The sequence below is a fragment of the Rhinoraja longicauda genome, chromosome 4 (assembly GCF_053455715.1).
Source record: "Rhinoraja longicauda isolate Sanriku21f chromosome 4, sRhiLon1.1, whole genome shotgun sequence".
NCBI lineage: Eukaryota > Metazoa > Chordata > Chondrichthyes > Rajiformes > Arhynchobatidae > Rhinoraja > Rhinoraja longicauda.
This window is the reverse complement of record NC_135956.1, coordinates 66,829,125-66,849,360: the sequence shown is the minus strand read 5'-3', so window position 1 is coordinate 66,849,360 and position 20,236 is coordinate 66,829,125. Positions and strand designations below refer to the sequence as shown.

Sequence of the window (20,236 nt, the reverse complement as noted above, 5' to 3'; positions counted from 1 at the left end):
CGGGGCTAGCGGAATCAAGGGATATGGGGAGAAGGCAGGCACGGGTTATTGATTGGGGACGATCAGCCATGATCACAATGAATGGCGGTGCTGGCTCGAAGGGCCGAATGGCTTCCTCCTGCACCTATTTTCTATCTATCTATCTATCTAGTCATTTGCCAGAATAAGGGAATCGAGAATTAGAGGATATAGTTTTCAAGTGAGAGGGGGAAAGATTTAATAGGAAGGTGAGGGGTAACATTTTTACACAGAGGGTGGTGGGTGCGTGGAATGAGCTACCGAAGGAGGTAGATAAGCCAAGTACTTGCCGACAAGTTACCATAGGCAAGTTGGGACCTTTAATAAGCATTTAGATAGGCACATGGATAGGATATGTTTAGAGAGATATGGGCCAAGAGCAGGCAAGTGGGACTAGTGTAGATGGAGCATGATGGTCGGCATGGAGGAGTTGTGTCCAAGGGCCTATTTCCGCGCTGTAAGACTCCATGATCAGCTAGTCCATTTGCCCACGTTTGACCCATAACCCTCTACACCTTTCCTATCTTTGCACCTGTCCAAGAATCTTTAAAATGTTGTTATCGTACCTGCCTCAACTACCTCCTCTTTCTTCCATATACCCACCACTCTCAGGGTGGAAAAAATAGCGCCTCCAATTTCTATTAAATCTCTTCCCTCTCACTTCAAATCTTTGCCCCCTAGTTTTAGACCCCTCCCTACCCTTTGAAAAAGATTGTGCCCATGCACCTTCTCTGTGCCGTGATCTTATAAACCTCTAGAAGCATAACAATGCGTAACTTGCAGACATGTCACGCCCTCAGTCTCCTAAGTCACAAAGACACTATCCTACCCCGGTCGGGTCAGTGTTTCCTCATGTTTACAACTGTCCCATCCTGGCAATGTCCTCAAAAAGTACCCTCCAGTGCCGCCACACCTTCATATAGTTATCACACAAACTTTGACCCAACGCGTCCATGCCAACCAAGATATTTACCTGAGCTGGTCCCATTTGCCTGCATTTGTCAAACATGATTTACCTTTCCGAAAGCCATGTTGGCCAGGAGAGTAGAGTGCAATGCTGGTTGTCATTAGAGTACTTAAGAGTCACGCAGCGCGGAAACAGGCGCTTGAGCCCAACTTGTCCAAACCAACCAACATATCCCATTGACACTAGTCCCACCTGCCTGCGTTTGGCCCATATCTCTCTAAGCTTGTCCTATCCATGTACCTGTCTAGGTGTTTTTTAAACGTTGCGATACAGAGGACTGGGACATTTTTAGTTTCTGGCAGAGAAGATAAAAAAAACTTCGAAGAAGGGAAGAAATAGCTAAGGAGAAAATAACTTTTGAGAAAAAAACTCGGATGAAGTATAAACAAACAGTATTAGTTTCTATCGAGATACATTTGATAAGGGGGTGGTTAAGGTAAACGTGGAGCCTCTGGAGAGTGAAGGGGTGAAATAACAAAGCTAAGAAAGTAGATAATTTCCAGCAACATGGTCAAACTTGCACAAGCGCTATTCTCCCGAGGGGTGAAGTATTGGAGTCACTCAGGCGCTAAAGGTGGACAGGTCACCAGGAACCGATGGACTGCACTCTGGGTGTTTGAAGGAACAAGCTGCAGAGATGGGACCCATTGGTTGGAATTATTCATAACTCACTACACACCAGGAGGGAGGCAGAGGATTGTAAAACAGTGAAGGTGACTCCCTTGTTCGATAATGGAGAAAGGCAGAGGGCAGGGAACTACAGGCCAGTTGGGTTAACAGTTATTACAGGCCAAATGCTTGAGTTAATAATCAAAGAGGAAATAGATGATTAGTTACGAAAGCTGAATATAATTAAACCTGGTCGACGCTGTTTTATGAGAAATAAATCATGTTTGAAAGTTGTTAGAGGGGAACCAGTCGAAGTCGTATAGATTTACAAAAGGCATTTGACAAGGTGCCACATGTGAGGCTGGTGCATAAATTAAACACCCATGTTATCAGAGGAAGTATGTTGAAATGAACAACTAGAATTTAATGTGGGGAAGTGTGAGCTCATGCACTCAGTGAGAGGAATCCAAAGTCAGATTATTATTTAAATGGAGAGAGACTATAGGTGAGTGAAGTGCAGGAATCGAGGAGTTGTAATGCAGAGGGATTGGGATGTTCTAGTACAGAGGGGTCGGGATGTTCTAGTACAGAGAGACCGGGGTGTTCTAGTACAGAGAGACCGGGGTGTTCTAGTACAGAGGCATCGGGATGTTCTAGTACAGAGGGATCGGGATGTTCTAGTACAGAGGGATTGGGATGTTCTAGTACAGAGGGATCGGGATGTTCTAGTACAGGGGGGTCGGGATGTTCTAGTACAGAGGGATCGGGATGTTCTAGTACAGAGGGATCAAGGGGTTCTAGTACAGAGGGATCGGGATGTTCTAGTACAGAGGGATCGGAATGTTCTCGTACAGAGGGATCAGGGTGTTCTAGTACAGAAGGATCGAGGGATTCTAGTACAGAGGGGTCGGGATGTTCTAGTACAGAAGGGTCGGGATGTTCTAGTACAGAGCGGTCGGGATGTTCTAGTACAGAGGGGTCGGGATGTTCTCGTACAGAGGGGTCGGGATGTTCTAGTACAGAAGGATCGAGGGATTCTAGTACAGAGGGATCGAGCGGTTCTAGTACAGAGGGATCGGGATGTTCTAGTACAGAGGGATCGAAGGGTTCTAGTACAATGGGATCGAGGGGTTCTAGTACAGAGGGATCGAGGGGTTCTAGTACAGAGGGATCGGGATGTTCTAGCACAGAGGGGTCGGGATGTTCTAGTACAGAGGGGTCGATGGTTTCTAGTACAGGGATCGAGGGGTTCTACTACGGAGGGATCAGGATGCTCTAGTACGGAGGGATCGGGATGTTCTAGTACAGAGGGATTGGGATGTTCTAGTACAGAGGGATCGAGCGGTTCAAGTACAGAGGGATCGAGGGGTTCTAGTACAGAGGGATCAGGATGCTCTAGCACAGAGGGGTCGGGATGTTCTAGTACAGAGGGATCGAGGGATTCTAGTACAGAGGGATCGGGATGTTCTAGTACAGAGGGATCAGGATGCTCTAGCACAGAGGGGTCGGGATGTTCTAGTACAGAGGGATCGAGGGATTCTAGTACAGAGGGATGTTCTAGTACAGAAGGATCGGGATGTTCTAGTACGGAGGGATCGAGGGGTTCTAGTACGGAGGTATCAGGATGCTCTAGTGCAGAGGGATCGAGATGTTCTAGTACAGAGGGGTCGGGATGTTCTAGTACAGAGAGACCGGGGTGTTCTAGTACAGAGAGACCGGGGGTGTTCTAGTACAGAAGCATCGGGATGTTCTAGTACAGAGGGATCGGGATGTTCTAGTACAGAGGGATTGGGATGTTCTAGTACAGAGGGGTCAGGATGTTTTAGTACAGAGGGTCGGGATGTTCTAGTACAGAGAGACCGGGGTGTTCTAGTACAGAGGGGTCGGGATGTTCTAGTACAGAAGGGTCGGGATGTTCTAGTACAGAAGGGTCGGGATGTTCTAGTACAGAGGGATCGAGGGGTTCTAGTACAATGGGATCGAGGGGTTCTAGTACAGAGAGATCAAGGGGTTCTAGTACAGAAGGATCGAGGGGTTCTAGTACAGAGGGATCGGGATGTTCTAGTACAGGGATCGAGGGGTTCTAGTACAGAAAGATCGAGGGATTCTAGTACAGAGGGATCGGGATGTTCTAGTGCGGAAGGGTCGGGATGTTCTAGTACAGAGGGGTCGGGATGTTCTAGTACAGAGGGGTCGGGATGTTCTAGTACAGAGGGATCGAGGGGTTCTAGTACAGGGATCGAGGGGTTTTAGTACGGAGGGATCGGGATGCTCTAGTACGGAGGGATTTGGATGTTCTAGTACAGAGGGATTGGGATGTTCTAGTACAGAGGGATCGGGATGTTCTAGTACAGAGGGATTGAGGGGTTCTAGTGCAGGGATCAGAAAAAGTTCACATTTAGGCCTGAATTGCAAAGGGATTGAAGTTTGAAAATAGGGAGTTCCCTCAACAAGACCTAGTAACACGGGAGGCAGTCCAGAGGAGATTGTCCAGGATAATTCTTAGGATCACCAAGAAATGCTGAACATTTCGGGCCTATATTTCCTGGAGTTTACAGAGTGCGGGGTGACCTTGTTCAGGCATATAAGGTCATAATGGGGCTTGACAGGGTAGAGGGTAGAATGGCATTTATTGTCATAGATTATTGATTTACAGATAGAGGTTGGCCAATCAGTTAGAACTGAGGTTTGTAGATATTTCTTCCGGTGGAAGGTGGTGAATGTATGAAACTCTGCCCCGGCAGGTTTTGGAGGATGGATCTTTAGAAGTATTTAAAGGGGAGGTGGATAAATATTTGAAAGATTGAGGGATGGAGGGGTGTGAGGAACTGGCACAGAGGAGAAGTTGAGGCCAGCAGGGACCTACCATGATCACATTGAATGGTGGGGTGGGCTTGAGGGGCCTGGTGGTCTACCTCTTGCTTGTGCTCTTGTGTTTATCTGGAGGTCAGAAGTCAGAGGGGAGAGGGATAGAAGTTAGGGTTGGCAGACCGAGGGCTGACAGGATTTGTGGGTGGCACAGCGGTAGAGTTGCTGCCTTACAGCACCAGTGATCCGGTTTGATTCTAACTAAGGGGGCTGTCTGTATGGAGTTTGTACGTTCTCCCTGTGACTGCATGAGTTTTCTCCAAATGCTCAGGTTTTCTCCCACACTCCAAAGACGTGCGGGTGTGAAGGTTAATTGGCTTCGGTGAAATTGTAAATTGGCCCTAGTGTATAGGATAGTGCTAGTGTAAGTAAGGGGTGATCACCGGGTCGGCGCGGACTCGGTGGGCCGAAAGTCCTGTTTCCATACTGTATCTCTAAAGTCTAAAGATACATTTTCCACCTTTGACATTGACAGCAATATCCTATACTATAATATCCTACACCATGCAGTAGCCTGCATGGCGGACTGTGTAGGAAGGAAGGATGCTGGTTTACACCGAAGATAGACACATAAAGCTGGAGTAACTCAGCGGGTCAGGCAGCATCTCTGGAGAAAAGGAACAGATGACGTTTCGGGTCAGACAGCGAGTCAGGGGAGAGGGAAAGGAGAGATATGAAAAGGTACATAGAATGAAAGATATGCAAAAAGCAATGATGATCAAGGAGAGGCGGAGCCCACAATGGTCCATTGTTGGCTGTGAGGATGGTGATAACGAGTGATACAAACCGAAACTCAGCAGGACGACAGTGAAACTGGTAGGACGAATAGGATGGGGGAGGGACTGAGAGAGAGGAGATGCAAGGTTTACTTGAAGTTAGAGAAATCAATGTTCCGCTGGGTTGTAAGCTGCCCATGCAAAATATGAGGCGCTGTTTCTCCAATTTGCATATGGCCTCACTCTGACAGTGGAGAAGACCCAGGACAGAGAGGTCAGTGTGGGAATGAGAAGGGGTGTTAAAATGTTTGGCAACCAGGAGATCATAATTGTGTGTTTGGTAGCAAAGGATGGAGCTGACTCAGATTTGAGAGTGTGCTGAATGGAAGAATTAGGTGAGAATTTGTCAGTGGAGAAGGGAGTGAAGAATTGCCGGGTGAGTTGGAGCAGTGAGGGACAGGATAAAGACCACAGGAGAGAATTGGAGGCAAGAGGTTGTGAATAATGTGGTTCCCAATGTAGAACATGCACGGGGAGGTGAGGACACTTGACTTGGGTTGTTCCTTGGAGTGTGAATGATTGAATTCTGATCAGTCATTTTTGCTTAGATCTCCTTTGGAATAATTTGTTTCCATTGTTGCAACCCCCTGCCCAAGTGTTTACTGGCCTGAGCATCACATATCTACCGCCACAGTGGGGATCGGCCCATTCTGTGCCAGGCTGACCTTTCCCATCATTCGCTGTCCTGCGCTGTGTGATGTAGTGATGACTCACCCATTAATGCTGTCCAACCATACCTTGCCATCTGTTCCCCCCCTTGAAATTTATCATGCTTTTTTCTTTCCCGTTATTTCCCTGTAGGCTTCGTTGGCGATTTGGCGCCATTGCTGAGGCTTGTTGCTTGAGGGTCTCCTCAGTTCTGCCGAGGCATCCTCAATCCTAGTTGAAAGTGCAGTGTTCACCCAAACCGAACACTACACTTGGCGAAAGGTATGATGGAGTGAGTGATGGCTACTCTCCACAACACGTCCTCATTCTCCTGCAGTGTACAGCACTGGTCTTTGGGAGGGAGGCACATCAATTGGCCACTGTAAATCGTCTGGGTGAGAGGTAGAACGTGGGGAGAGTTAGTGAGAACGTGGGGAGAATAAACAAAAGGAGGTCACATAGGTAGGGTTGATGTAAATAGGTAGCTGCTGGTCAGTATGGACTTAATGGGTCGAAGGGCCTGTTTCCGTGCTGCATCTCTCTGTGAATCCTTCCCCTCCCCCCACAACCCCCCTCACCCCCTCCCCTCTCTCAAGCTGTGTCTCCCCAGCCAGTCTCCCTCACAAAATGAACAATGTTGCTGCACAGAAACGGCTTCTTCTGGCGCTCATGCCAGCTAATATCCTGTGCAAACTTGCCTGTCGGGTTGCATTCACCTCTAGCCCCTTGTTTTGCTCAGTCCAGTCTAACCATGGATGTCCCCTTCACCTACTGACTCTGCCTCCGATTGCCCTTGTCTGGTCAGCGTCTCCTCCCAGTGTTCTGGACCTGTGTTTGTCTGTGTACACAATGTCACGAGGCCGTGATTTTTCCCCCGGCCAACACTGCCTTGTTTACAGACTGCCCCTCGTTTCATTCTGCAAAGCATCTTTCTCAAATGAGAAAATGAACTTTGGTTTCCACACTCTTTAACTTTAAGAAACATTTAGACATGTACATGGATTAGATAGATTTGGAGGGATTTAGGCCAAATGCAGGAAGGTGGGACAAGTGTAGATGGAGAGCGTTGGTCGGCGTTGGAAAGTTGAGCTGAAGGGCATGTTTCCATGCTGTATGACTATGGCTCTACTCGGCATTGTGTCCCTCAGACCACGCCTCTTCCTCTTGAACCTGCCCTCATCAAGTTGTACAGCACTGAAACAGGTCCTTCAGCCACCATGCCTATGTCGACCATCATGCCGATCTATATATTCCCATCCCCACTGCCTGCATTAATTCCTCATCCCGCTGTGTCTTGCCCATTCAAGTACCTGCCCACATGGCTCCTGTTCCTGGCCCAACCACCTCCCCTTCCAGTTCATTCCAGGTACCAATTACTCTTCGCAGTACAATAGAGTTACCCGGCATGGAAGTGGCCTTGCAGCCCAATTGGTTTCTGACGACCAAGGTGAGCTACGTTTGGCCCATATCCTCTAAGTTATTCCTATCCACGTTCCTGTCAAAGTGTCTTTTAAACATTGTAATTGTACCTGCCCCAACTACTTCCTCTGGCAGAAATAGACACAAAGTGCAAGAGTAACTAAGCGGGTCAAGCAGCATCTGTGGAGAACATGGATGGGTGATGTTTTAGGTCGGGACTTCTTCAGACTGCAGTTCATTCCACATCCCCACCAACCTCTGTGTGAAAAAATACCCCTCAGGTTCCCATTGAATCTCTCCCTTCTCACCTTATGCCTCTGCCCTCTAGTTTTAAAATCCCCTACTGGGAGAAAGACTATCAATCGATTTTACCTGAGCCCCTTGTGATTTTTTAAACATCTATAAGATAGCTATTCAGCCTCCCATGCTCCAGGCAAACAAAATTGCAGTCTTTCCACCCTCCTTATAACGTAAGCCCTCCAGCCCAGGTAACATCCGAGTGAATCTCTTCTGCACCCATTCCAGCTTAATGACATCCTTCCTATGGCTGAGGACCAGAACTGCACACTGTGCTCCCAAGTGTGGTCTCACCAACGACTTGTAAAGCTGCATCATGATGTCCCAATTCCTGTTCTCAATGCCCTTCCCAACGAAGGCAAGCATGCCAGATGGCTTCTTCACTACCCTGTCTCCTGTGACACCACCTTTCGGGAACCCTGTTCCCATACTTCCTGTACTCCTAGTTCTCTCTGTTCTACAACACTCCCCAGGGTTCTGCCATTCCCTGTGTAGGTCCTGCCCCAGTTTAACGTAACAACATGCGACCTTGCACTTGTTTGAGTTAAACTCCATTTGTCGTTCCATGGCCCACCTCCACAGTTGTTCTAGATTCTGTTGTAATCTGAGATAACCTTATGCACTGTCCACCACATCACCCAATTTTGGTGTCCCTGCAATCTTGCTAACCATGTTAACATCCAGGCCTTTAATATAGATGGGAAACACCAATGGACCTTATGGCATTCCAAAGCACATGTGATCAAATCTGTTGGAAGAGGGACTTTGTCCATGCAAACAATGTCTACCACTCTGCTCTCCTCAATTCTCGTGGTCACCTCTTCCAAAATTCAGATAATTTCTTCAGACATACGTACAGAGCCATGCTGACTGTTCCTAATCAGTAGAAGCAAGGAACTGCAGGTGCTGGTTTACCAAGGAAAGACACAAAATGCTGGAGTATTTAAGTGGGTTCTTGAAGAAGTCTCCTAACCTGAAAGGGTCACCTAGGACATGTTCTCCAAGGACACTGTCTATTCCTAATCAGTCCTTATCTTTCCAAATGGTGGTAGATCCCGTCCCTCTGGACCTCCCCCACAACATTCCTGCACTGACGTCAGGCTTCCTGGCCCGTTGTTTCCAGGTTTGTCCTTGCTGCCCTCCTGAAGTAAAGCCAGAACACTGGTTGGTCACCCTTCACTCTTCCACGAGCTGCCTTTGGGCACGGAATCAAATCCAGACTTGTGTTTCTCATTTTCTCACCAGATCAGATATTTATGCACTTTCCCCGTTGAAAACACTTTTCCAAAATTACCTTTAAATGTTTCCGATAACCTTGAATTTATGCCCTAAGTCTACATATCACTCACTGTTCCTGATTGAAGTGTTTTATTGTCATATGTCCCGAAATGAAACAATGAAGTCCTTACTTTAAGCAGCACAACAGAAAGATAAATTCTGTAAAACCCATAGTACACGACAACAAATAGTTAAATATATATATACTGAACTATTTGTTGTGTATTATTGTTGTATAGAAAAAATATATATATATTATACAATTATATTATACTTCATATTATATAATATATAAAATATATTTTTAAAAACAAACAGACAAATAAATCAACAATAATAGTTCAAAGATAATGTCCCAAGTCGATATAGTTTGGAGCCTATTTGGAAGTTTTCACTAATAGTGTTCCATGAACACCCGGCACCAGGTTTAAAGTTAACCACTAACTCATTTTCAGAACCTAGCATGAATATAGAAATATTTTGCAGCTTCTGTGGAGGAAAGTAATTGCTAGTCTGACTGCTGGAACTCTGGATGACTTTCTGCACTTCACGCTGTCTTGCCTGACCCGCTGGTAACTTCTGATGTTGCCTGCGTGGTCCTCAATGCCAGAGTCCAGGCCAGTCCTGCCGCTGTAGGCCTCTCCCTTTCCCTCCAGCATTCCCTTTTCCATTTGCTGCCAGTTCCATTGCCAATCCCTCCCAGTCCATTCCCTTCTTGTTGTCCATGGGCCGGGGGGGGGGGGGGGGGGAAGAGTGCGGGACCCTGAGGAGGGTGGGTCTTGGGCACGGGGGCTCCCCGTCATTTGATGCCAGGGCCCTTGTTGCTGATCGCTGGAGAATGAAGACTGTTCTGATGAGAAATCACTCCTTCCGAACGGTGTTTATTGTCTGAGGCACCTTGGAAAGTAAGGTGGTTGCAGGCAGAGCCAGCTGGGACACTGTTTGCAAATGGAAGGGAATGTGTTCTGCTGCGCTCTTCTGAGGAGGGAGTAAAGTCCATGCTCACTCACTCTCTTGTACAGTGTTAGGCAAGACTGCGACACCTCTCCACAGTGGAAGGAAGGACCCCGTTGTCACTGTTTGGAAGCCTGCAAGCATCTCTATGTCACGCTCAAGACAAACGGGAGTCCTTTTGGAATGAATTTTGGGACATGTGAGGCTCACACATTTCATCCGACCACATCCACAGCCAGCATCAGTGACCGTGACCTCCCGCTGACCTGCTGTGTTTGACCCCCAAACCAACTGGCTGACTTGAATCCACGGGGGTGTTGCCTCTCATATAATATTAAGAGCAAACTGATTTAATGTACGTTGTGACCATCGGATTGTCGTACAGTGTGCTTGGTATCTCGTCTGCTTGTTCTCTGCACAAGGAGCTGCTTCGGCCAATGCATTCCTCTATTCTTGTTGTAAAGCCAATAAAAACCTAAATTATGATTGAAAAAAAGTGGCGTCAATTATTAAAGAGAGAGTCACTGCACGTTTACTTTGAAGAGTTGGCTTGACTTTATTTAGCTGTCTTGAAAGTGAGTTGAGTTTTCTGGAGGTTCGGACGGACGCAGGGAGGAGCTGCGTTTCACACACGTGGCCCAGGGGAAGGTTGCAAACTGTACATCAGAGGGGCCGGGCTCAGGGCCACTGTCAGCTGCAGCCCGCGGCGCCAGGGAGGGATGGCATCAATCGGTGAGCAACAAGAACATCTTGTGGTGCCTTGCCAACCCTGTTTTGATCCTTTCCTTAAAGGCTCTGTATCAAGCTGGACTCAAACCACAGTACCCAACATTAAACCAAAACACAAAGTGCTGGAGGAACTCAGCGGCTCAAGCAGCATCTGTGGAGGGAAATAGACAGACCACGTTTCGGGTCAGGACCTTTCTTCAAACTGAGTCTCAAGAAACATCGTCCGTCCATTCCCTCCACAGATGTTGTCTGACTCGCCGAGTTCCTCCAACACTGTGTTCCATGCTCAGGATTCCACTGTGAGCAGCTCCCTGTGTTCCGACATGAACCTCCACAAAAGCTCTCTGCTGTCAGGTTTGGCGCGGTGTTCCCCGTGGTTCTGACCCTGCACTGTCAGTGCACGATCACAGAGGCTGAGACAGATGTTGCAGAGCCATTGACAAATGTGCGCAGACTTCCACCAAACTTTCTGGTGGACTGAAGTGAACACTTTGGAGCTGATGTGTAAATGGTGTGGTAGCCAAGGGACGTGTGGGAGAGAGTCACTGAGTGGAATACCAACAGTACATTCTTTAATTTCGACGTTAATGGAACAGTTGTGTCTGCCCCTTCCTCGTTGTCTGCTTCTCGTCCTCGCTCCACCACTGTAGTATTTGCCTTCACTATTTCTGCTGCTCACTGTGCAATGTTCCCGTCGAGTGCCAGTAGGTGGAACTGTTGCACCGTCACTCTCTACTTTTCCGCGGTTGAGTCACACGCTTGTATAAACAGTCCAATCCCGCCTCCCACGAAACCAACTGTGCCGGTCTGGTTAAATTTTAAATTCGATTTAATAAGGGATGAAACATCCAAAATGTGCCGTGAATCAGCGGCTCTCAAGGTTGTTTCTGCTTGTTCCAGAGCAACAGTGAGGTGTGCGGCTGAGGGATCTGTGAGCTTACAAATCGCAGCAGGATCTTACCCTCCAGTTTACCCTGCCAACCGAATAAGATTACCGTGATCTGATCTCGGCCTTAGCTCCTCCAACCAACCTGTCCCTATAATCCCCAACCCCAAAACTGCCTCTCTCCATCTTCAGCCCCAGAGGTCGTGCATATCCTAGGTGTCATTGTCGAATTTAATTGTTCAGGTAACTTGCCTTTCCTACTTTGGAGCTGTGCATACTTTGTTCTCCTCCTCTCTCTCACAGGAGTCCTGTGAGACCCTCTCTCACTGCTCCCTGCTGTTACAGATCATACCATAAGACATTAGGCCATTCGGCCCGTCAGGTCTGTTCCACCATTCAATGATGGCTGATCTATTTTTCCCACTCAACCCCATTCTCCTGCCTTCTTCCCTAACCTTTCACAGTCTTACTGATCAAGAACCTATCAATCTCCGCTTTGAAATTACCCAATGACTTGGCCTCCACCGCTGTCTGTGGCAAAGCGTTCCACAGATTCACCACCCTCTCGCTAAAGAAATTACTCATCGACTTTCTAAAAGTTTGTCCTTTTATTCTGAGGCTGTGACCTCTGGTCCTAGACTATCCCGTTACTGAAAGCGTCCTCTCCACATCCACTCAATCCAGGTCTTTCACTATTCGTTAAGTTTCAATGAGGTCTCCCTTCATCCTTCTAAACTCCAGTGAGTCAGGCCCAAAGCCGTCAAACTCTCATCATACGTTCACCCAATCATCCATGGGATCATTCTCGTAAACCTCCTCTGGACCCTCTCTAATGCCAGCAGGTCCCTCGTCAGATATGAGGCTCAAAATAATTGCTCCTGCCGTCAGACAGATGTTGCCTGACCCATCTAGTTACTCCAGCACTTTGTGTCTTGGCTTGCTTTCCCTGCTAGTGTCAGAAGTGGCCCGTGCTGCTCTAAGGTTTCAGATCTGTAACATCTGCGCAGTTTTAGAGCCCTCTGCAGACACTGCCTCACACATCCTGACCTCCAGTGAAGTTCTGGCTTTCTCCCTGTAGTTTTAGTTTTTAGCAACCGCACTGACCTGTGCTTCACTGCTTTGATGTTTCTTTACCATCATTCAATGTGCCCTCGTTCATTTATCAACCAGACCTGACTCGGGCAGCCACTCTCCACAACTTTATCAATTGTGGTATCGCCTGCAAACTTAACCCACCTTTATTTTCATCCAAACATAGACACAAAGTGCTGGGGTAACTCAGCGGGTCAGGCAGCATCTCTGGAGAAAAGGAATAGGTGACGTTTCGGGTCGGGACCCTTCTTCAAGCTGAGTTACTCCAGCATTTTGGGTCTATCTTCAATGTAAATTAGCATCTCCAGTTTCTTCTTATACATTTTTGCCCAAATCATTTATAAGTCGTTTATAAGAGGGCAAGAGTGTTTAATTGTCATATGTACCGAAACGGAACAACAGAATATTTCACAGCCAGCAGTCCCAGCACAGATCCCTGTAGTGTATCACTGGGTCATCGACCTCTAGCCAAACTAACAGCCTTCCACCACATCCCACTGTCTTCCGTGGGTAAGACAGTTCTGGATCCAAACTTCCAAACCGTGGATCCCATGCACCTTAATCTCGCCGATCAGCCTATCACAAGAACTCTACCAAATGCCTCACTAAGGTTCATAAAGGCACATTCAGTGCCCTACCCTCATCAATTACCTTTGTCAACTTCTCAAAAGACTCACAAAAGTTTGTAAGACGTAACCAGCTCCTCCGAACAAGGCCTTGCTGCCTGCCCCTAATTATCCCTTCACCAAACTTAAAGTGAGGGGACCGCCGTGGGGGAGGGGGGGGGGGGGGGGGAGAGGGAGAACAATGGAGGACTCGGTGTGGGGGGACCGCCTTGAGGGGGCCACCGGGAGGGGGAGAACAATGGCGGACTCGGCATGGGGGACTGCCTTGGGGGGGGAAGAACAATGGAGGACTCGGCATGGGGGACTGCCGTGAGAGGGCCACCGTGAAGGGGGGGGAGGAGAACAATGGCGGACTCGGCATGGGTGGACCGCCTTGAGGGGGCCACCGTGAGGGGGGAGGGGGAGAACAATGGGGCACTCGGCATGGGGGACTGCCGTGAGGGGGCCACCATGAGGGGGGAGGGGGAGAACAATGGCGGACTCGGCATGGGTGGACCGCCTTGAGGGGGCCACCGTGAGGGGGGGGAACAATGGAGGATTCGGAGTGGGGGAACAACGGAGGACTCGGCATGGGGGGATCGGCGTGAGGGGGGGAGAACAAAAGACAATGGGGACCTGGCGTGGGGGAACCACTGTGGGGGATGGGGGTGGGGAGAACAAAAGGAGGAGCCGGTGTGCTTTGTAACTTTGTCAGCGCCGTAGGTGGCTGCTATTTATATACATTGGGTATGCCAGCAAAGAATTTCACTGTGCCTAGTCACATGTGACAATAAAGTTTTCCATTCCATTCCTTTCACCAGCACTGCTGTAGATGGGGAGGGGTGGTTGGAAAGGTGTGACTGAGTGTCTACATTTCCACCCGAGTGTCTATAATTGCCAGGCTCATCTTGGTCAGATGATTGAACTATTTTAAAAGGTACCAAATTTATTAATATTTGTACTCTATCTACCGTCCAATGTTTCACACTTGTTCCCCGTAACCCCTTTGTGAGGTTGCTGCAACGTCTTCGGTCAGATGTTCAGGGGTGGCAAGGTGGTGCAGCAGTAGAGCTGCTGCCTTGTGGCGGCACAGACACAGGTACAATCTTCATTACAGGTGCTATCTGTGCAGAGTTTGCATGTTCTCCCAGTGACTGCATGGGTTTTCTCTGGGTGCTTGGGTTTACTCCCACATCCCAAAGACATGCAGGTTTGTAGGTTAATTGCCCCTGGTGTGCAGGATGGGGACAGAATAGAACTAGTGTACAGATGATGGATGGTCGGCGTGGACTCGGTAGTCCGAAGGGCCTGTTTACATGCTGTATAGCTAAACTAAACAGGTCATAATTATCATGATCCTTTCCCATGGCCCCCTCCATTTCACTGGGTTGTCTTTTTATCCCTGGCACTCTACTTTTCTCCTGGTTATCTTCCTCCTTGTTTGTGCTTAACACTTTTGGATTTTATTTTTACGTGCCTGTATTTTTTCTGCCGTCCTATTTTCCCTTTAAATTCAACCCTGACACTTTCTATACTTCCTAGTCTGGTCACAGACGCTTTCTGTCTTATCCTTACTACACTTCATCATCCATGCACTCCAGACTTTACAGTCACGGCGCGGTGGCACGGCGACACGGTGGCGCAGCGGTAGAGTTGCTGCCTTACAGCTAATGCAGCGCCAGAGACTCTGGTTCGATCCTGACTACGGGTGCTGTACTGTACGGAGTTTGTACGTTCTCCCCGTGACCTGCGTGGGTTTTCTCCGAGATCTTCGGTTTCCTCCCACACTCCAAAGACGTACAGGTTTGTAGGTTAATTAGCTGGGCAAATGTGAAAAAAAAGAATTAAAAATCGCCCCTAGTGGGTGTAGGATAGTGTTAATGTGCGGAGATCGCTGGGCGGCGCGGACCCAGTGGGCCGAAGGGCCTGTTTCTGCGCTGTATCTCTAAATCTAAATCTAAAATCTACAGCTCCATTTTCCTTGAGGTAACATGTTTATCCTGGATGCCCTGAATCCGATTTTCAATATCTCCACATTTTCTGACGTGGACTTACTTCAGAAGCAGTTCTCAGTTGAGTAAAGATAGATGTAATCCCCGTTTAAAAGTCAAGAAGGTTTAATTGTCATATATACTGGTAATGAAACAACAGCATTCTTACTTGCTGCAGCTTAACGGGCTTTTTAACTCAATATCACACTGATAAATATACCATAATCAACAATGCAATAAATTAATTATCAGTAATACTAGATAATCAGACCATTATAGTGAAAAAAATGGAGACTGGAGTGTAAACAAAGACACAGTGTATAGAAAACCACAGTTGCTGAGGTTAGTGTTATGCAACGTTCAAGAGCCTGATGGTTGCTGGGAAGAAGCTGTTCTTGAACATGGAGGTCATGGTTCTCAGGTTCTTGTTGATAGCAGCATGTTGAGAACGTGGCCAGGGTTGTGTGGGTCTTTCGTGATATTAGCTTTGATATAAGATTAGTACCTGTACCGCCATTTATCCTTTTCCTTCTGCCACAGTGCAGTGAGTCTGGAAATTAAAATCCCCACCACATAACACTGCCCCTCGCATACGGTGCCCAGCTTCACCCAAAACTACCGGGAGAAAGCCGGAACGTCGCAGAGGGGCAGGATCTGTGAGGCAGTGTCTGCAGAGTGCCCCAAACATCGATCCTGAAGTGCCTTCCCAACAGCATTGGCTAAACTATTTCTCTTGAATGCTGTTTAAGAATTCTGTGCCCTCCATATCTTTACATTGACTCTACCCACGTTAACAGTCATGACATTACACAGCACGGAAACAGTCATAGTTATAGTGTCACACAGCACAGAAACAAGTCCTTCAGTCCAACTCGTCTATGCTAACCATGATGCTAAGCTAGTCCCATTGCCAGCATTTGGCCCATATCCTTCTAATCCTTTCCTAACCTGTCTAAATGTCTTTTAAATGTTGTTGTAATACCTGCCTCAACTACCTCCTCTGGCAGCTCGTTCCATACATCCACTACCTTTTGTGTGAAAAAGTTGCCCCTCAGGTTCCTATTAAATCTTCCTGTCACCTCAAACCTATGTCCTCTGGTTTATGATTGCCCTACTCTGGGTAAAAGACTGTGCATTCACCCTATCTATTCTCTTCATGATTTTATACACCTCTGTAGAATCATCCCTCAGCCCCTTTTGCTGCAGGGAATAAAGTCCTAGCCTGCCCAACTTCTCCCTATAGCCCAGCCCCTCAAGTCCTGGCAACATTCTTGTAAATATTCTGGCAATCTTTTCACCTTAACGCCATCCTACCTATAGCAGGCTGACCAAAACGGAGCCCAATACTCTAATGTTGTAGTGTATTCTACCACTGCAATACAACTTCTGTACTTAGTTTAGAGATACGACATAGAAACAGGCCCACCGTGTTGACGGCGAACATCAATCACCCGTTCACACTGGTTCTATGTTATCCCACTTTTGCATCCACTCCCTACACACTAGGGGCGATTTACAGAGGCCAATTGACCTATAAACCCAGGTGTCTGAGAAGTGGGAGGAAACCGGAGCATCTGGAGGAAACCCACGTGGTCACAGGGTCAACGTGCAAACTCCACACAGACTGCACCCGAGGTCAGGATCAACCCTTGTGGTTCTGCGTGCTCCACCACGGTGCCGCCTCCATAAATGGGCCTTGGCCTAACTCATCCATGCCGACTAAGAACCCCCTACACGCTAGTCCGGTTTGGTTTAGTTTTGTTTAGTTTATTATCATGTGTACCAAGGCACAGTGAAAAGCTTTTGTTGCGTGCTAACCAGTCAGTGGCAAGACAATACATGATTACAATCGAGCCATCCACAGTGTACAGATACATGATGAAAGGAATAAGGAGATTAACGTTTAGTGTAAGATAAAGTACAATCAAAGATAGTCTGAGGGTCTCCAATGAGGTAGATAGTAGTTCAGGACTGCTCTCTAGTTGTTGGTAGGATGGTTCAGTCGCCTGAAAACAGTTGGGAAGAAACTGTCCCTGAATCTGGATTTGCCCATGTTTGACCCATATGCCTCTAAACCTTTGCTATCCAATGTTGAATATTTTTGAAACCCCGCACTTTTTTTTGCACTTGTCAGTAATTTCCTGGAGAATCTGCATTTCTTTCTTCCTCAGAATTGTAGAGACGAACTGCAGACTCGTTACACAGCAGAGGTCAGAGAGCTGTGGGCGGGTTAGCATTGGTAATGGGTTTGTGTTGCACTGTGGTCCTGTTTATCATGTTAGCGTGGGACAATTAGCAAAATATTAATGAGTTATTAATTCACCAAGCACGAGCAGGAACAAAGTCCCAGAGTGTTTTGCATACAGTGAATCACTAATGACGTTTCAATCATAGTTTAACTGGCTCCTTAATCACTGTTCCGTGGTGTTGATGGAGGGGTAAGTCTGGAGGAGAGCTCCCCATTTGTCTTAGAATAATGAGGTGCACTTACCAGAGTGGTTACAGAACCGGAATGCTAACGTGTATGTGGTTCTGCCGCAGTGAAACATGCACCAGTCTCTGACCCCGACACTCAATATTGCACCCATTTACAATTTATTGTGTTCTCGTGGCAGTGATAATGAATAAAGATATGTGTGTTTTTGTTTGGGGTCATGGAGTCTTACAGCGCAGACACGGGACTTTCAACCCAACTCACCCACACCGACCAACATGTCCCATCCACACTAATTCCACCTGCCTGCGTTTGGCCCAGATCCCTCTAAGCCTGTCCTATCCTTGTACCTGTCTAAATGTATCTTAAATGTTGTTATTTATTCACAAAATGCTGGAGTAACTCAGCAGGTCAGGCAACATCTCAGGAGAGAAGGAATGGGTGACCTTTCGGGTCGAGACCCTTCCTCAGACTGATGTCATGGGGGCGGGACAAAGAAAGGATATAGGTGGAGACAGGAAGTTAGAGGGAGAACTGGGAAGGGGAGGGGGGGGGGGGGAAGAGAGGGACAGAGGGACAGACATCAGTCTGAAGAAGGGTCTCGACCCGAAACTGACACCAATTCCTTCTCTCCTGAGATGCTGCCTGACCTGCTGAGTTTCTCCAGGATTTTGTGAATAAATACCTTTGATTTGTACCAGCATCTGCAGTTATTTTCTTACACGTAAATGTTGTTATAGTACCTGCCTCAACTATCTCCTCCGGCTGCTCGTTTCATTTCATACACCCATCTCTCTTTGTATGAAATAGTTACCCCTCAGGTTCCTATTAAATCTTTCCCACGTAATCTTAAACCTATGTCCTCTGGTTCTCGATTCCCTACACTGAGCAAGAGACTCTGTGCGTTTACCCGATCTATTCCTCTTGTACAGGACAGTGACGGACAGGAATTACTACAATGATCATTCAAGTGTTCAAAGTGATTGCAGTAACTTGTTAAATCTCTGAGGAAAGGTCCTGACCCGAAACGTCATCTGTTCATTCCCTCCACAGATGCTGCCTGACCCACAGAGATAAATAGATAGAATAGACAGTCAGAACCTTTTACCCAGAATGGAAATATTAAATACCAGAGAGCATAGCTTTTAGATAAGAGAGGTAAAATTGAAAGGAGATTTTTTTACACAGAGTATGGTGAATGCCTGGAACACACTGCTGGGGGTGGTGATTGGGCAGAGATGAGAGTGGCATTTAAAAGACTTTTGGATATGCAGGGAATGGAGGGATATGGGTTGTGTGCAGGCAGATGAGAGCTGGCCTTGGTTGTACGTTTGGCACGGACATTGTGGGCCGAAGGGCCTGTTCCTGTGCTGTACTGTGACCCGCTGAGAGCCTCCAGCACTTTGTCTTTTGCTTCAGATTCCAGCATCTGCAGTCTCTTGTGACTGCAGGAACCTGTTTCTCTTTATTTATTTTGGGGGGCATCGGAGACTGGCCGTCACGGGGGAGGCCCTCGGCTGTTGCCCCTCACTAACTCTGCATTTTGAAGGATATTTTAAGAGTCCCACATCATGCACATGGAGTGACGTTGAGGTTAAATGCTGTAATTGTAGCCGACTTTCTCATAGAGTCATAGAGTGATACAGTGTGGAAACAGGCCCCTTGGTCCAACTTACCCACACTGGCCAACATGTCCCAGCTACACAAGTCCCACCTGCCTGCGCTTGGTCCATATCCCTCCAAAACTGTCCTATCCATGCACCTGTCTAACTGTTTCTTAAACGTTGGTATAGTCCCAGCCTCAACTACCTCATCTTGCAGCTTGTTCCATACACCCACAACCCTTTGTGTGAAAAAGTTACCCCTCAGATTCCTATTAAATCTTTTCCCCTTCACCGTGAACCTATGTCCTCTAGTCCTCGATTCCACTACTCTGGGCAAGAGACTCTGTGCATCTACCCGATCTAATCCTCTCATGATTTTGTACACCTCTATAAAATCACCCCTCATCCTCCTGCGCTCCAAGGAATAGAGACCCTTGAGGTGTTAGTCAACCTGACGGGTCTTATGATAATCTGCTCTTTTTTGGGTCATCATTACTAATGAGAAGTGTTTGGAAAACAATATATTGTTATTTGAGTTTAAATTTCACAGCTGACATGCTGGGATCTAGACTCTGTTTCCGGGTCCCTGTGTTCCCAGTCGGGTAAGTTTAGTGTTCCTTTACCACTAGAAAGGTGTACGAATACATGGGAGCAATAGATCGGGTAGACGCACAGAGTCTCTTGCCCAGAACCAGAGGGCATAGGTTGAAGGTGAAGGGGGAAAGATTTAATAGAAATCTGAGGGGTGACGTTTTCACACAAGGGGCGGTAGATGTATGGAACGAGCTGCCAGAAGAGGTAGTTGAGGCAGGTACTAATGCAACGTTTAAGAAGCAAATAGAGCAGTACATGGGGAGAGGACAGGTTTAAAGGGATGTGGGCCAAACGCAGGTAGGTGGGACAAGTGTAGATGGGACATGTTTTAGTTTTAGACAATAGATAATAGGTGCAGGAGGAGGCCATTCAGCCCTTCGAGCCAGCACCGCCATTCAATGTGATCATGGCTGATCATTCTCAATCAGTACCCCTTTCCTGCCTTCTCCCCATACCCCCTGACTCTG

At 47.5% G+C, this 20,236-nt stretch overlaps 2 protein-coding genes across 6 annotated transcripts in view; both read left to right on the top strand.

Moving 5' to 3' along the window:
- Window positions 1–20,236, top strand: part of LOC144592814 (arf-GAP with GTPase, ANK repeat and PH domain-containing protein 3-like) — a 301,655-nt gene that overhangs the window by 185,572 nt on the left and 95,847 nt on the right. Inside the window, exons 10-11 of one of the 5 annotated variants that reach the window (XR_013547177.1) lie at window positions 6,040–6,168; window positions 9,903–10,322. The exons of 2 other annotated variants lie outside the window; for them this stretch is intronic. Coding sequence is in view for 2 of the 3 variants with exons in the window: in XM_078397929.1 (XP_078254055.1) it covers window positions 6,040–6,069 (30 nt within the window). In the remaining variant the exon portion in view is untranslated. Of the gene's footprint in view, window positions 1–6,039; window positions 9,618–9,902; window positions 10,323–20,236 lie in introns of those variants that run through there. 2 more of the 5 variants (XM_078397930.1, XM_078397929.1) reach the window with 2 other exon arrangements.
- LOC144592815 (uncharacterized) lies at window positions 1,217–3,733 on the top strand. The gene is made up of 2 exons (XM_078397931.1): window positions 1,217–3,458; window positions 3,627–3,733. Exon 1 carries the CDS (start codon window positions 2,131–2,133, stop codon window positions 3,322–3,324), a length of 1,194 nt encoding a protein of 397 aa, XP_078254057.1. The 5' UTR covers window positions 1,217–2,130; the 3' UTR covers window positions 3,325–3,458; window positions 3,627–3,733.